General features: G+C 46.2%; 1 protein-coding gene across 2 annotated transcripts in view; it reads left to right on the forward strand.

The window, feature by feature from the left end:
* The first annotated feature begins 10,879 nt into the window (after positions 1 to 10,879).
* Positions 10,880 to 17,024, forward strand: part of CHKB (choline kinase beta) — a 109,702-nt gene continuing 103,557 nt past the window's right edge. For both annotated transcript variants that reach the window (XM_040413576.1, XM_040413577.1), the window contains exon 1: positions 10,880 to 11,199. In XM_040413576.1, the coding sequence (XP_040269510.1) occupies positions 10,967 to 11,199 (233 nt within the window). In that variant the 5' untranslated portion in view covers positions 10,880 to 10,966. The remainder of the gene's footprint in view (positions 11,200 to 17,024) is intronic.

Raw genomic sequence — 17,024 nt, forward strand, 5'->3', positions numbered from 1 at the left:
TCTGTTTTTAGACGCAGTGTCTCCTGACTATGACCAAATTGCTCTGCAGGAGGCATTGGATAGAGCTGCCGTTTTTGGCGATAGCTTTACAATATCAGTAGAGGCATCTGTCAGGAAGTTAGAGGCCTGTTTAAGCATGGGAATAGAGGCTAGAATATCCTCCCCGGGAATGCCCGACTCGAAGTGCTCTTCTAGCTGCCCCAGCCACAAAGACAGAGTCTTAGCTGTGTAGGTGGCCGACATTCCTGGTCTTAACATGGCCTTAGATGACTCCCAAGACTTTTTAAGAAGGGACTCACATTTTTTATCCATAGGGTCTTCAAACGGTAGAGAGGACTTTTTGGAAATCCTCGCTACCAGAGCATCCACCTTAGGAGGTCTGTCCCAGGATGCAGAATCCTCCTGAGCAAACGGATATTTCCTTTTAAACATTTTGGATGCTGATTGTCTCTTAGGATCCTACCACTCATTAAGTATAAGAGTCTTAAAGGGCTTCTGTCACCCCACTAAACTCTTTATTTTTTTTGTGTACTTATAATCCCTATCCTGCCATATTGCTATACATTATGCTATTAATAATTTTCGTTCAGTAGATTTAGCAAAAAACTTACTTTTATGATATGCTAATTACCTTTCTACCAGCAAGTAGGGCGTCTACTTGCTGGTAGCAGCCACAGAAAACCGCCCCCTCCTTCTGTTGATTGACAGGGCCAGCCGCGATCTCCTCCTCCGGCCAGCCCTGTCAGCAATTCAAAAATCGCGCGCCTGTGTTGATTCGGCGCAGGCGCTCTGAGAGAAGGAGGCTCGCCTCCTCAGCACTCCCTCAGTGCGCCTGCGCCAATGACCTCACCGAAAGAGAAGGTCATCTGCGCAGGCGCACTGAGGGAGTGCTGAGGAGGCGAGCCTCCTTCTCTCAGAGCGCCTGCGCCGAATCAACACAGACGCGTGATTTTTGAATTGCTGACAGGGCTGGCCGGAGGAGGAGATCGCGGCTGGCCCTGTCAATCAACAGAAGGAGGGGGCGGTTTTCTGCGGCTGCTACCAGCAAGTAGACGCCCCACTTGCTGGTAGAAAGGTAATTAGCATATCATAAAAGTACGTTTTTTGCTAAATTTACTGAACGAGAATTATTAATAACATAATGTATGGCAATATGGCAAGATAGGGATTATAAGTACACAAAAAAAAAAAAAAGTTTAGTGGGGTGACAGAAGCCCTTTAATGTTATTGTGAACAGAAAAAAACAAGTTTTTTTTTCTGTCCGCAAGCCCCACAAACATTTGGTCCTGGACCGACAGAGGTTCTCTAGATTCTTCCAAATTTAGCCCTGATAGTTTAGCCCTGATAGTTTTTAAGAACAATGGAACAGAGCGGACGACCTGGAGCATTTTCTGAGACAGTAGAGCTTGCATCAGAAGAAATTTCCCATTCATCAAAGTCAGAAGCCTGTTCCTCCAGAATAGGGGTATTTGAAGTGGAGGCTCTGGGAGGGATGGCCGAAAGTTTAGCATCAACCGCTGCTTCGACTTCTTCTTTAATCATGGTTCTTAAGCTTTCTACCAGGGAAGGAGTTTCTTCAGAGACTACCCTATTAGTACACCTTGGGCACAGCGATTTTTTGGAAGAGGCAGCGAGGACCCTTTTTATACACTTCTTTTGGGACGGTACTCCTTTAATGCTTTCTCTCCCCTAAGAGACATAAGCATAGCGGAGACATTTTAGCTCAGTAAAAATTATTTCCTCAATAGAGAATGGTCACCCAGGAGGAAGAATCACTCCTGTGCACAGAAGGGAGGACTTATTGATATATATAAAACAATATCATCCTCAGGGGAGGAACCTTACCGGGCAGAGGGCCTGATGCAGTGGATTTGCGGGTGGCATCACTTTCCCCCTGCAGAGACATGCTGCCAGTAGGAATCACTCTGTGTCCACCATAGGAAGGAGAACATGTGGGAACCGGCATCCTCCTCTAACTCCAGTTTCTGATTGGCGCGATTATGTCAGCGTGCTTCACGCGGACGTCTGCGTCATGACATCTGCGTCCGAGAGGAGGGAGGAGTGATCCTCCTTGCTCCGCGACCACTACTCCTGCAGTGGTCCCTCTGGACTAACCGGGTTAACAAACCAAAGGCCCTGCGCTCCATGCTGATCCACGTTCCTGCCTTCAGAGGAACAGGGGAAACAACTGGAGAAGGTAAGAGGGAGGGGGCCCTTATTGGCTGATCTCACAGTTGTTTCCTGACCCCGAGAAGGCAGGGTAACCTCCAGGTGGTGCAGTTGTGGAGGCGTGGGGACAAAATGGCTTTTTTGACAGTTTTAATTTTTTTACGGCGTTCACCTGAGGAATCAGGTCATGTGATATTTTTATACAGCAGGTTGTTACGGACGTGACAATACCTAATATGTATACATTTTTTTTAATTAATTTAAGTTTTACACAAATGCATTTTTGAAACAAAAAAAAAAAATCATGTTTTAGTGTCTCCATATTCTGAGAGCCACAGTTTTTTTTATTTTTTGCCCGATTGTTTTATGTAGGGGCTCATATTTTGCGGGATGATTGGTACTATTTTGGGGTGTGTATGACTTTTTGATCGCTTGGTATTCCACTTTTTGTGGTGTAAGGTGACAAAAAATGGCTTGACACCGTTTTTATTTTATTTTCCTTACGGTGTTCACCTGAGGGGTTAGGTCATGTGATATTTTAATAGACCTGGTTGTTACAGACACGACAATACCTAATAACATTTTTTTCACTTTTAACATAATAAAAGCATTTTTGAAACAAAAAATCATGTTTTAGTGTGTCCATATTCTGAGAACTTCAGCGTTTCAATATTTATTCACCAATTCTCAGCTGAGAATTGGTGAATAAATATTGAAACGCTGAAGTTTTGAGAGTGCTGTGGTATACCTTTAATCCATCAGTAGCATGCTTTCAGACTGGCACCTGACACTGCGGGCACCACCACTACAAAATGCGACCGTTGTGCTCCTGCACCCTTCTATTTTTTCCATATTCTGAGAACCATGTTTTTTTTTATTTTTTGCCCGATTGTTTTATGTAGGGGCTCATTTTTTGCAGGACGAGATGACGGTTTGATTGGTACTACTTTGGGGGGCATATGCCTTTTTGATCACTTGGTGTTGCACTTTTTGTGATGTAAGGTGACAAAAAATGGTTGTTTTAGCACAGTTTTTTTTTTTTCTACGGCGTTCAGGTGATGGGGTGAATCATGTGATATTTGTATAGAAACGGTCGTCACGGACACAGCAATACCCAATATGTCTGTTTTTATTTCTTTACAATTCTATGTGTTTTATTTTGGGAAAGGGGACCCGATGGAGATGCGGAGGGCACGCTTACCCTCAGCAAACCCTCTGCATGCCGCGGTCAGCTTTGACTGTGGCATACAAGGGGTTAATACGCCGGCATCTGTGTCTTCACAGATGCCGTAGTATGCAGCAGGGGCCTGGCTGTCAGTGACTGGCTGATCGGGCGGGCGCAGCTACGGCACCCGCCTGATGAGCCCACCTTAAGGGGTTAATAGGCATACACAGAGGGCAGACCTGGGGGCTTACATTGGACTCCCAGCTGCCCTGTAAAGACACTGGTACCCTGAGATCTCATTCACAGATGCGTTGATGGGTAACAGAGAAACCACTTAGATGCAACGGTTCCTATTGACCACAGCAACTAAGGGTGTGAATTGCCGGAATTAGAGGTTCTGGCAATGCAAGTCATTAGAGCAGGAGCCTGGCTTCATAGAAGGCAAATACAGAATTTGTTAATGTAGCCAAAAGCTGGTCATATTAGATAAAAGTTTGCTAAACTCAACTGTTTTGGCAGGACTGGCCAACTATATAATGTGTATGTCAATGTACCGACTGCCACAAAGGCAGATGTCGGGGGAGATAAGATTTCGGAATTTGTATTTCAATCACTCAACACTTTTTGTCCAAGAAGTGTCTGGTAGTGGCATTCTCCACTCTGCTCCTTGTTGACACCTGCATGCTCAGCCAAGCATGCATGTGTGTAAAAGGGTGGGAAAATAACTTATGTGCCTGACTCTATCAGACATAGGGGTCTGTCAGCCAAACCTGAAAGTCCCTAAGCTTGAGGCGGCCTTTTGTGGTGTTGAAGAAAACATCTCTCTGCAAGATCTTCTCCCCATTGCTTCCACTCAGCTGCTGGCAAACTTGAAGAACACGTTCCCAGTCATGAATTCTTGCCTTTACTTCTACGTTTCGTGGCATCTAGCAAAAAGACATAGATCACTTACTAAACACTGCAAATAAAACTAGAAAAAAAAACAAGCTTTTTAAAATTTAAAATGCTTTATTTACAGTCGTCATCACACATATTGTGAAACAGCGCAGTGAAAGGCAATACACAATAAATAACCCCACATAGCATGAAAGCACAACATACTGTAAAGCAAGTCTAACAACAAAGCAATAAAGACAATAAGAAGACATGGGGAGTGGGAAGAAGAGGATAGAGAGGGGAACGTCACCTGCCCCAAGCTTTATTGACAGACAGACACAAACAAGGGAGAAGGAGAGGGGTGTTAACCAGTACAAGACCGGGCCATCTACACCCAGTGCTCCAGACTAAAAAAAATAACCAGGAGCCATTGGCTCCTAAACTAAAAAATTTAGGAGCCAAATTTAAAATGCATATAATTTAAAAAAAGGACTTGACCGAGAAGATGAGACGCAAGTTACAGTAGTGAGTCAGCACTACATATAGGAGGAGAATACAGCACCACATACCTCTCACACCTTTTGGGAGACAAAGTGACTAAAAATGGCGAATTGCGAAGTTTAGATTTTTTTTCTGTTACGGCCTTCACAAGAGCGGAAATATTTTTTTATATTTTTAATAGCTCACACTTTTTTCGGATGTGGCGATATGTAATATGTTTATTTTTTATTGTTTGTAAATTTTATATGTAAATGTGGAAAAGGGGTCGATTTAAACTTCTAGTATTTTTATTAAATTCTTTTACTTTTTATTTAATAACTATTTCCCCCCTTAGGGGCTATAACCTGGATCTTTAAATCCCTTGTCCTATTCACCCCAATAGAGCTCTATGAGGGTGAATAGGACTTCACACTCTCCCTGCTGCCCTGTGCTTTGTACACACAGCAGCAGGGAGATTACCATGGCAGCCAGGGATTTAGTAACGTCCTGGCTACCATGGTAACTGATCGGAGGCCCAGCAGTGTAATCTGCCACTGCCACCAATGGAGGGGAGGGGACCCTGTGGCCACCATATAACAATGAGGAAGGGGGGGGGGGGGGGGGCTGTGGCCACTGCACCACCAATGATACTAATAATGGGGGGGGGGGGGGGGGGGCAGGAGGGTGCACTGCACCACCAATGAATGTAATTAAAGAGGACCTTTCATGGGTCCAAAAAAAATATGAACTTAGTAGCAGGCTACATAGGGAGGCGCCCAGGGATCTCGCAGCACAGAGCCTAGAGCCAGGGAGAAAAAAAAATAAACTCCCTGGGTCTGAGCTGCGATTGGACAGCGCTGCTGTCAGGGAGAAGGAGAGACACTGGCATCTCCTCCTCCTTGCTCTGAATGTTGAAATTAACGGGGGCCACAGCGGACGAACGGAGCGGCGCCCAGGAATAAGGGCTGTTTCACACGAGCGAGTCCATTGTGGGAATCACGCTCCGTGTGCGAGGGTGATCCTCCGCTCTCGACTTGCAGGAGCGCACGGCATTATCATGATTTATAATGCTATGTGTCTCTGCATGGTCTTTTTTCCACAGAATCCTAGTGACATAAAGCTGTCCGTATGATTCTGTAGAAATAAGGTCAAGCAGAGGCACATAGCATTATAAATCATGATGATGCCGTGCGCTCCTGCAAGTCCAGAGCGGAGGATCAAACTCGCACGCGGAGCGTGATTCCCGCAATGGACTCGCTCGTGTGAAACAGCCCTAATAGTAAGTGCACTTAGATCCCTGGGCGCTGCTCTGTGTAGCCTGCTACTAAGTTCATATTTTTTGGACCCATAAAAGGTCCTCTTTAACTCATTTATATAAGTGTCGGCAGCAGTATCACAGACCCGGCACCCAGCCTCAATAACAGGGCATGCGATCAGCTGCAATTAACCCCTCGGATGTGGCACCTGAGGGGTTAATTGCCGCGTATCGCATGCCCTGTCATTGAGGCCGGGTCTGTGATACCGCTGTCTATACTCGTATTAATATGTTTTACAATCAATGGTGGCGCAGTGCAGGGCTGTGGAGTCGGTAGATAAATGGTCCGACTCTGACTCCTCAGTTTTTGGTACTTCCGACTCCGACTCCCCGGTATTTAATATGCAAATGTATTTTATACATTCCTTGAAGGAAAGAAAGGCAACATACATGTCATTACCACAGAACTACTGGCTAGGAAGCTGCTGCCTTCTCCTTTGTGTGCTGATCTTCTGCTGAAGATAGGGCAGTGGGAGGATCCAGGAAGGGGCATTTATTGTAAAACAGGATTTCCCTAGGAGAATCCCATAGTCATGTTTAAAGTTTGAGCTAACAATCTGAGTTTACAAGTTTTTATAGCCTTAGCTGAATGACAGCAGTTTTTCAAATGGTTTACAGCTTCAGTCTTGAACTATTGACCATCCATTCCCTTCACTTATATAAGTGTCTCTAGTCCTGCAAAAAACATATTTACTTAATCAGTTATCAGTGAGAGGCTAGGTTAACCATGGGCGTTGCGTTCCCTGTAACAGCAGAGAGTATAAGTATTGACGCTCCTTAACTGTGCGTTGCGTGCCATATAGTGAAGCATATGAAAAGCATGCTTCTTCATGGTCACTTAACGTGTTCGTTTTGCGGTAATGTGACGCACTGCATGCATTGGCCTTTATTCTTACAGTAGAGAGGTACTGTATTTTTCGCAAAAGTGGGGGAAAAATAGCAGTGCATCTTATAGGGGCGAATGCTGCGACCGTCCGGTGAATAGGCTGAGAGGGAGGAGGGGCTGGGGGCCGGCATCTGTTTCTGTAATGGCAGCGGGGCCCGATGCAGTCACTGTATTCTACTACACCGGGCCCCGCTCACTGTAGTATACGGTAATCATATCTAACTTGTGGGTATTGTTAAAGTATTCCAATCATCTTAAATCTAGCGCTGTACTACTTACTACTAACTTCTTGGCAGTCAGGAGGCCGGGTGGGAGCTCGTAGCGTAGCTCACTACGTCACGCACCTGCTCCGCCCACTTTATGAATGAAGCAGGCACCGGGCCCCGCTGCCATTACAGAAACAGATGCCGGCCCCCATTCACTACACAGGGACACTGTTATGGGGGGGGATCTGTGGATGACACATAAGATAAGATGCTATATATGTGTCATCCACAGATGCCCCCATAACAGTGCCACCCACAATGATCCCCCATAACAGTGCCACCCACAGACCACCATTAGTTCAAAACCCACCAAAAGCACACCTTTTGGTTCAAAATATTTTTTTTCTTATTTTCCTCCTCAAAAACCTAGGTGCGTCTTATAGGGCGAAAAATACGGTAATTAATTATAACTTTTTGTGAATTGGGACATTTAAACTTGCTTTTTTATTTTTTTATTCCAATTTAAATCTAGTAGGAGTCGGTTCATTTTTTGCCGACTCCGACTCCAGGTACCCAAAATTGCCTCCGACTCCTCGACTCCACAGCCCTGGCGCAGTGGCCACAGCTCCTCCCCGCTATCTCCCCATTGGTGGCAGAGGCGGCCGCGTCACAGTAGGGAGGGAGGGAACCCCTCCTTCTCCACTGTGCTAGTGAAGAGAACATGGCGCGTGCCATGTTCTTTAACTGATACTAGGCTGCGCAGCGGTCCAGTCGCAAATGGCGACAAGACTAAAAAGTCTTGTCGCCATCTGCAAATTTTAAGGTGCATTGGCGACCGATTTGGTTGCCATCTGGAGCCCTGACACCCCTCTCCCGAAAAGGGGCATTTTCCACATTTTCACTACATGCTACAACTTTTTTCCCGTTCAGTCAAGTAAATAATTTTTATCGGTAATATATGGGGCTTTGTTTTTATGTCATCTTTATTTTAACATTTTTTTCCTGTATTAAAAGGTGAAATATAAAATAAAAGGGGGGAATATTTTTTTTTAGATTTACATGTTTTTCCCCCGTTAATAACATAACAGCTAACTAAAATATTTTCTTTATTACTTCCCCTTTCCATAATGGTCGTTTTGATATATGGGTCACGGTGGCTGGGGGAGGGCTAGGAGCTGTGTGGGGCCTTTTTTTGTCTTTATTTTACACTTTGGGCCTTACTTTGAGGGACGTTTAACTTTACTTTTTATTTTTTGCTGACTTTGCCGGTAACTGGGTCTGACATAGTGACTATAATAGGGACGGGGGGCGGAGCTCCGGCGCAGCACGGCGAGAGGCCGCCGGACTAAAAGTACTGCATGTCCGACTTTTTAGTCCGGCGGCCTCTCACTGCGCCGGAGCTCCGCCCCATCCTTATTAAAGTCAATGGGGATGGAGCGGCAGTCCGGCGAAATAGCGGCAGGACGGATCTGACAGGGTGAACAGCCTGTCGGATCCGTCCTGCCGTTAGTGTGAAAGTAGCCCAGGGTGGGGAGGAACTGACAAGAGGCATTCCGTGAGGCTGACCTGCGTTATCTGTCATGCCCCCACTGGTCTATGAGCTCCTTTTGGAGTCCGATTCTATACCTCAGGGTATATAGCCTGTATCATTTTTACAATAAAGATTTGTTGTTTTCTTTTTCACGTCCCATCAGCCAGTCAAACCCAAAAAATGTATTGGTTAAAAAAACAATAATGCAGCACTCAGTGACATGTGAAAAAACAATGTATGTCTATGGGACAAAAACCCACCAGACCCAGAGCATGCAGCAATTAAAAGAAATTCACCAATGACCCCAAACATTCGCCTCAGGGGTCAAAAACGGCAATACAAAAAACAACTGTGTGCTGTCTAATAATCCTCATAGACTTGCATGTAACATCTGGAGCTGGTATTTTTGAAACTGAAAAGAGGCACCCAAAACGCCTCAAAAAAACGGGTGACATATTGGCGCCATCCACAGAACATACAGCGCCTACCTGAGGACATACTTTCAGGAGGGCATCCTGTATATGTGGTGGGCCTGTGGTACGTTTTCCTTGGAGACCATTTGTGGTTTTCTTTCTAGAGCCACCTCAGAGGTCATACTTTACATGTTCCAGACAGCCGCAGCGTATTCTGGTGTCTGCACATAGATGTCAATGTGCTGTATGCCACATAAAAGGGGTTATCCAAGTTCTCAAACAGCCCGGGACCCTCACAGTTATTATACTTAACCCTGCTTCTCCCTGTGTACAGAGAGAAGCAGCAGGAGCCTGGCACATGGGCGGCTGTTTGAGAACTTGGATAACCCCAATGCCAGGGCTAGACTCCACACCATGCGGGCAGCCAGGAGGCCACCATGTATAGTAGCTGACTCTGAAGCTTTACTATCAGCTAGGTCTTTTTTATATACTCTCTCATAACCCGTGGATTTATATTAATCTTCTTGTACACTGCTGTTATTTACCGTTCCTACTGGATACCTCACAACCTTTTTGGTATGTATACTTTAGATGCCAGAGACTAGACAGTACCAGCAGAGACAGTCCTGCCGCCTTGAAGCAATAGCCTTATGTTAAAGGGGTTGGCCACTTTCTGGTGACCAATGTGTTTGTAAGATTACATGGCACTTACTAATATAGGCTTTGTTGAAATTCTGCGCCATTTTCTATATTTTATAATGTATGCCCCCCGTTTACAAAGTCTTTTCTGCTTTACACACAGAGGTCTTGTCCATAAGATGGCCGCTGATGGAGGGTCATGTGACCAGACAAATCATCTCCATGTGATGTCTCCTCCATTCAGATACCCTGCACCTGCCATCTGTACTTGTACCGTTGGGAGTTTAGTGCAGGTGTAGTGTATTTGGACAGAGGAGACATCACACAGGTGACTTTCCTGATCACATGACCCTCCATCAGCGGCCATCTTATGGACATGACCTCTGTGGACAGAACAAAAGATGTGGCAAACAAGGGGGCATATCTTCTGAAATATAGAAAAGGGAGCAGAATTTCCACAAAGCCTATATTAGCAAATGCTAAATAATCATCTTACAAACACATTGGTCACCAGTAACCAGAAAGGTGCCAATTAAAATTCTGGCCTCCAGCATCTGCCACTACACGCCAGTCTTCTGCTGCACCTGACAGACAGGCCTGTAGGTGGCAGACTGCCCGCCAATCTCAGATGAAGGATTTCTACCAGCTTTTAGACCCAGTCCAGATGAAGATAAGGATAGTCCTCATTTCTTATGCTCTTGTAGAACTACAAGTACCAGAAAATCTGCAAGCCTGCCACAAGGAATATCTAATTCACCACTCATCATGCCTGGCATAAGCTGGCGCTACCACGCGCGTTCACACAGCTAAAGTAAGAACTAGTCACGCCGCAATCTCACCTCGCTGTATGGAAAATTCCCGCTCAGCCAAAACCCTAAGGGGCGTGGCCTAATACAGACAGGCAGATGCGGTCTTCAATAAAATGGCGACCGCCAGAGACAGCGGCACGGCGCTTTACATTAAACATTTAAATAGACGAGTGGCGTTTTTCCTCCTAAACGTTATAGACACGTATAGACTGGGTGCGATTTTCAGCGCAGCACCCAGCCGCTTTCACAAGTGACGTGAACTGTGCTCGCGCGTCATTCAGTCTGCCTGCTAGAGGGCGGGTCCCGCGTTCTGATTGGCTGCAAGAGCTGTCCGCCAATGATCGCCCGGTTTCCGCTCAGACAAAGGGTACCACCTTGCTGTAGGGGGTGGGTGTAACTGCGTGACGTCAGTCAGCGGGACCGCTCCGTCATTAGCTGCAGCAGCCTGTGGTACCCCGGGGGCGGGATGCAGGCAGTATGACTAGTGTTATCACTAGGCAGTGCGGGCAGCTGAGGCGTGTGGCATTACACGGGCTCCGGTACAACCCCCTGTCTACTGCTAGCGGCATGGCAGCGCCGCTGTCCCCGGGGAGCCGCCGCCTGGAGCTGGGCGGGGACCTGCGGATGAAAGCCTACGCCCTGTGCCAGGAGTACTTACTGGGGGCATGGCGGAGCATCAAGCCGGAGCAGATGAAGGTGTCAGTGGTCAGGTAACTGTCCGGTACCGCACCCCGCCATGAGCCCTGGGATAGAGCTGCTCTTAAAGTGGAACTGCCATTTTTTTGTGTTAAATATGTAGAGAAAGTATAAGGAACAATATATATATATATATATATATATATATATATATATATATATCTCAAACAAAAAAAGTAGCAGCACACCACTAAATGCACTAAGACTGTGTGAACAGGGTCAAATGCATGACGCCAACCCTTACTGAAGAAGCTCTTAGCGCATATTATTGATCCAAAATCTGTCGGGCCCACCTACCAGACGACAAGGTAGCTTCTTATCAGGTGGGACCTACTCTAACACGGAGTGTCCAGCTCCATTGTTACTCTGATTAAGAGCACCAAGGGGTGGGGGATGGTCGGGGAGTGCTAAGTTTCAAAGAGGATGCCTAGTCCTCTATAATATACATATAACCAAATAACGGAACAGCACCTCCAGAGACAATCACAGGTGCAAGCTACACGGCAATAATACAGCAAACAAAATAAAGTAGCAGCACACTACTAAATGCACTAAGACTGAGTGAATGTGTGAACAGGGTCAAATACATGACGCCAATACTTACTGAAGAAGCTCTTAGTGTATGTGTATATGTGTGTATATACACACACACACACACACACACACTGCCCTGTCTGACATGGGTACGGGCGATCTGTGTGCCTGGCGCGCTCGCCAACTATCCACAGGCGCTGTTTGATGCAGGTCACCTCCAGCACGCAGATCTGACAGACACTGCATTCACTGCTGACAGTGTACTGATGTCAGACGGGGCAATATATATAATATATTATCTCCATATATATATATATAATAGTGTGCAGGCAGGGGCTTTTCTGAAGCAGAATGTCTGTTTCATGGGGGATGGAATCCACACATGAAAATCCACAACTCTGTGTTTTCTAGCGCCACATGTCAACGCACCCTTAAGCTACATTCGCACCGCTGTAGTGTTTTGCGGATCTGCAAAACATGGATACCGGACCATGTGCGTTCCGCAATTTGCGGGCAGCATATGCTGCCACTATCATAGAAAATGCCTATTCTTGTCCCAATTGTGGACAAGAATAGGAAATGCTCTATTTTTGTGGGGCCACAAAACGTAACCACTGATGCAGATGGCACACAGTGTGCTGTCCGCATCTTTTGCTGCCCTTTGAAATGAATGGGTCCGCACCCGTTTCGCAGGATTGTGGAACAGATGCGGACTCAATCATACGATCGTGTGAATGTAGCCTTAGGCCTCTTTCACACGGGCGTCATGGATTTGGGCCGGATAAGATGTGGGTGCGTCGCGGGAAAATGCGCTATTTTTCAGCGTGAGTGCAAAACATTTTAATGCGTTTTGGACACACGTGAGAAAAATCGGCATGTTTGGTACCCGAACTTCACAGAAGTTTGGGTTAGGTGTTATTTTAAATATGAAATCAAACTAGGGTGGTGTACTGAATATACGCCTATATGTACAATCAAGCAAATAATGTGGAAATGGGCGCTAAAACAAAATAATAATATCTTTATTATATGTACGGTTAAAATAAAGGGTATCACCCGTCAGTGTAACAGTCAGCACTGACAATAACTAAGTATGTGAGAAGGAATTAATGTCTCCAAACAGCGCCACCATCTGGAGCACTAGAACAGTCTCACAGACTGACCAACACGTAAGGGGGCTCAATCCACCACAGGGTACAAGGTATATGACCCAGGGTGAGGCCTATAATCAAGGGGATGTCTGGTGTCAAGAGCCTGCGCGCAGACTCTCACTGCACTAGAATAGTCGCAGGTGCAGGACTATGGCAGAGCATAAGCCGTCACTCCAATGTTGAATTCCGGAGCACGGATTGCCCTGACATACCCCTAATTAGTACCAGCTCAACGCGTTTCCATGCATAGGGAATGCATTTCATCAGGAGCTATGTGCACCAAACTTAAACCAGAGCCCAAAGCCTCAGCTATGATTTTTAGACCGAGGTAGTGGACGGACAGGCAGCAGTAGAATAACCTGCCTAACACCGCATTCCTCTAGTGTGAGGTACGGTGCTGTAATGGCCGCCCACAGAACGCCGAAATTTACAGGGTGAAACCCCGCCCTGCTAGACACGCCTCTGTAATGGCTGTGAGACGGAGGCGTGTCTAGCAGGGCGGGGTTTCACCCTGTAAATTTTGTCGTTCTGTGGGCCGTTTCGCGGCCATTACAGCGCCGATTCGTATGCACACTAGCACGCTGCGCCTCAACCTAGAGGTTGCTAGCTCAGGCAGGACAGTAGTCTGTGATTTACAGCACCGTACCTCACACTAGAGGAATGCGGTGTTAGGCAGGTTATTCTACTGCTGCCTGTCCGTCCACTACCTCGGTCTAAAAATCATAGCTGAGGCTTTGGGCTCTGGTTTAAGTTTGGTGCACATAGCTCCTGATGAAATGCATTCCCTATGCATGGAAACGCGTTGAGCTGGTACTAATTAGGGGTATGTCAGGGCAATCCGTGCTCCGGAATTCAACATTGGAGTGACGGCTTATGCTCTGCCATAGTCCTGCACCTGCGACTATTCTAGTGCAGTGAGAGTCTGCGCGCTGGCTCTTGACACCAGACATCCCCTTGATTATAGGCCTCACCCTGGGTCATATACCTTGTACCCTGTGGTGGATTGAGCCCCCTTACGTGTTGGTCAGTCTGTGAGACTGTTCTAGTGCTCCAGATGGTGGCGCTGTTTGGAGACATTAATTCCTTCTCACATACTTAGTTATTGTCAGTGCTGACTGTTACACTGACGGGTGATACCCTTTATTTTAACCGTACATATAATAAAGATATTATTATTTTGTTTTATCGCCTATTTCCACATTATTTGCTTAGGTGTTATTTTCCCTTATAACATGGTTATAAGGGAAAATAAGTGTTCTTAATACAGAATGCATAGTAAAATTGGCTGGAGGGGTTAAAAAAAATATATTTACTCACCTTAATCCACTTGTTCACGCAGCCCGGCTTCTCTTCTTTCTTCAGGACCTGGGTAAAGGACCTTTGATGACATCACTTCGCTCATCACATGATCCATCACTCATGGCTCATGTGACGGACCATGTGATGAGTGCAGTGATGTCACCACAGGTCCTTTAACTCCTGCACAGCAAAGAAGAAGACAGAAGAGAACCCGGGCTGCGCGAACAAGTAGATGAGGAGAGTTAAATTATTATTTTTAACCCCTCCAGCCCTATTGTATTATGCATTCTGTATTAAGAATGCTATTATTTTCCCTTATAACCATGTTATAAGGGAAAATAATAATGATCGGGTCCCCATCCTGATCATCACCTAGCAACCATGCGTTAAAATCGCACTGCATCCGCACTTGCTTGCGGATGCTTGCGATTTTCAAGCAGCCCCATTCATTTCTATGGGGCCTGCGTTACATGAAAAATGCACAAAATAGACCATGCTGCGATTTTCACGCAACGCACAAGTGATGCGTGAAAATCACCGCTCATGTGCACAGCCCCATTGGAGTGAATGGGTCCTGATTCAGTGCGGGTGCAATGTGTTCACCTCACGCATTGCACCCACGCGGAAATCTTGCCCATGTAAAAGAGGCCTTAGGGTTATGTTCACACGGTTAAAATCCACAGCAGAAAAATCAGTAGCTGAAAACAGGTCGTTTTAGGTGGCAGGCTTGTAATTTGCTGGTGGTAGAGAAGTTTTTTCAAAAGGTATTAGAGTTTTTGGTTGAGATTGCTCTGTTTCTCCGTTAATTTCTATGGAATCCGCAATCAAATCTGCTGTCACGTAAGTGATGTGGGAGGGAACACCACACCGACAACGGGAGGGAAGGGAAAAGGAACTAGGCCTCAAAGCTAGGCAAAGAGAAACGGACACCACCTATGGAAACCCTAATCCTCGCCCTGACTCCTATCCGTATGAACAGACCTTGAGGGTAGGAATGTCCATACACTGGAACCTGAGACCCTGGAAACTATGAACTGCCCTGGACTAGTGTTTGGGCTTGAGACAACCTGTTCCTTTCAATATGAAGGAACCAGCGTCTCCCTGAGGCCTAATAAAAGACAGAGGGGAAACCACAAAATGTAAAAGAGAAGTAACACTTAACTAATGAAGTAAATGGACAAGCAGGACCTCAGAAGAGGTCAACACACAAGCAATTCCAATACCAAACTGAAGCTATCAACCGCATAGCATGATGGGTGAAGCCAGACTAAATAGGGGAGTGGGAATGACCACTAAGCTACACCTGAGACAAGAGGTGTGGCCATACCAGCAACCACACTGAAATCAGTGAAACCAAAGAGGCTGTCAGATCACATCCAGTGCAGCCAGTCTCTTAGATCTTCTGACACCTGTCACATTAGAGACCGTGACATCTGCTTCCTGGAAGTAACTTGTCACTTCTCAAAGTGGGAGATTGATCAAAACTGGTGTAAAGTAGAACTGGCTCAGATTCCACCTTGTATTTTTCAGCGCTTCTTTGAAGTTTTGATAAATCTCCACCAAATTGAGTCGTGAAAAATAACTTTAACATTAAAGTCAATAGGGAAACTGTTGGTGAGCTTAATGTGGATTTAGCTGAGTGACAGAAGGTATCCACCAAGTTAGAGGTGCCCTTGCCGGATGCAGCCGATTGGCACCCACCAATATACAGCTGGTTTGCCACAGCCAGACATTTCCTCCAGTATTACATCCCGCCTTAGGCTCTGATCACACTTGAGTTGGTATGAAATACAAGAATGGCTCGTGTCTGCCAGCGCTGGAGCCCCTCCAGGCTGCTCATGTGCCCCCTGTGTAATGTTTAGAAGGCCTAATGGGACATGTGGACAGAGGTTGTCTTCATGAGATCTGTCCTGGTTATAAATAGCAGCCATGCTAGTGTGAGCAGTCTTCCAGCATGCCTGATCTGGGGCAGCCACCGCTTTGCATATCCTCCTAGTGCCAGCTCTGCAGTCATGCTGCAGAAACAATGCCTTCTACACGTGTGGTTGGTACTAGGGAAGTGCCTGATCTGTGAGAACTGCTGGTGAGGCAGCTCTGCGGAAAGTTTGGGTGGTCAGGGGACTACTCGTGACTTCTGTCCTCATTCTTCTCCTATCTCTGCTGACCTTAGTACAGTGACTTTGTTGCTTTCCATCCTGCACAGTGTAAGGTCTGACGCTGTGTCTACATGGCAAGTACAGAGTTCACGTATTCTAGCTCGGTCCTGGGTGATACCGTGGCTCCTGCCCTGCTGTAACCTGGAGATAGCACCAATCATCTCATGTTCTCCAGTGTGGGCTGGACAGAGTTATCTAGAGACCTTCTGATCATCATCTGCTCCAACCTTGTCTTCTAGATTCACAACTACACTGTTCTCTAGAGTGCCAGGAACTCTCATCTCTCCAGTATGTCAGAGTCCCAGAAGTGGAAACCTAGGGGTGGGCGATATGGCCAAACATCTATATTGCAATATAATTTTAAGCATGTGCGATATGCAATATATATCGCGATATATTGTTTTCTATATTTGGGGGGGGTGTTTTAACTTTTTTTTATTTTTAACTTTTTTATTTTTAACTTTTTTATTTAACCACCTCCTGGACCGCCTAACGCAGGATCGCGTTCCAGAGGCGGCTGATTCATTCCTCCTAGACGCATATACGCGTCATCTCGCGAGACGCGAGATTTCCTGTGAATGCGTGCACACAGGCGCGCGCGTTTACAGGAACTGCAGGTAAGCGAGTGGATCTACAGCCTGCCAGCGGTGATCGTTCGCTGGCAGGCTGTAGATGCGATTTTTTTTTTTTTTTTACCCC

Source organism: Bufo bufo, chromosome 1 (genome assembly GCF_905171765.1).
Source record: "Bufo bufo chromosome 1, aBufBuf1.1, whole genome shotgun sequence".
NCBI classification, from domain to species: domain Eukaryota; kingdom Metazoa; phylum Chordata; class Amphibia; order Anura; family Bufonidae; genus Bufo; species Bufo bufo.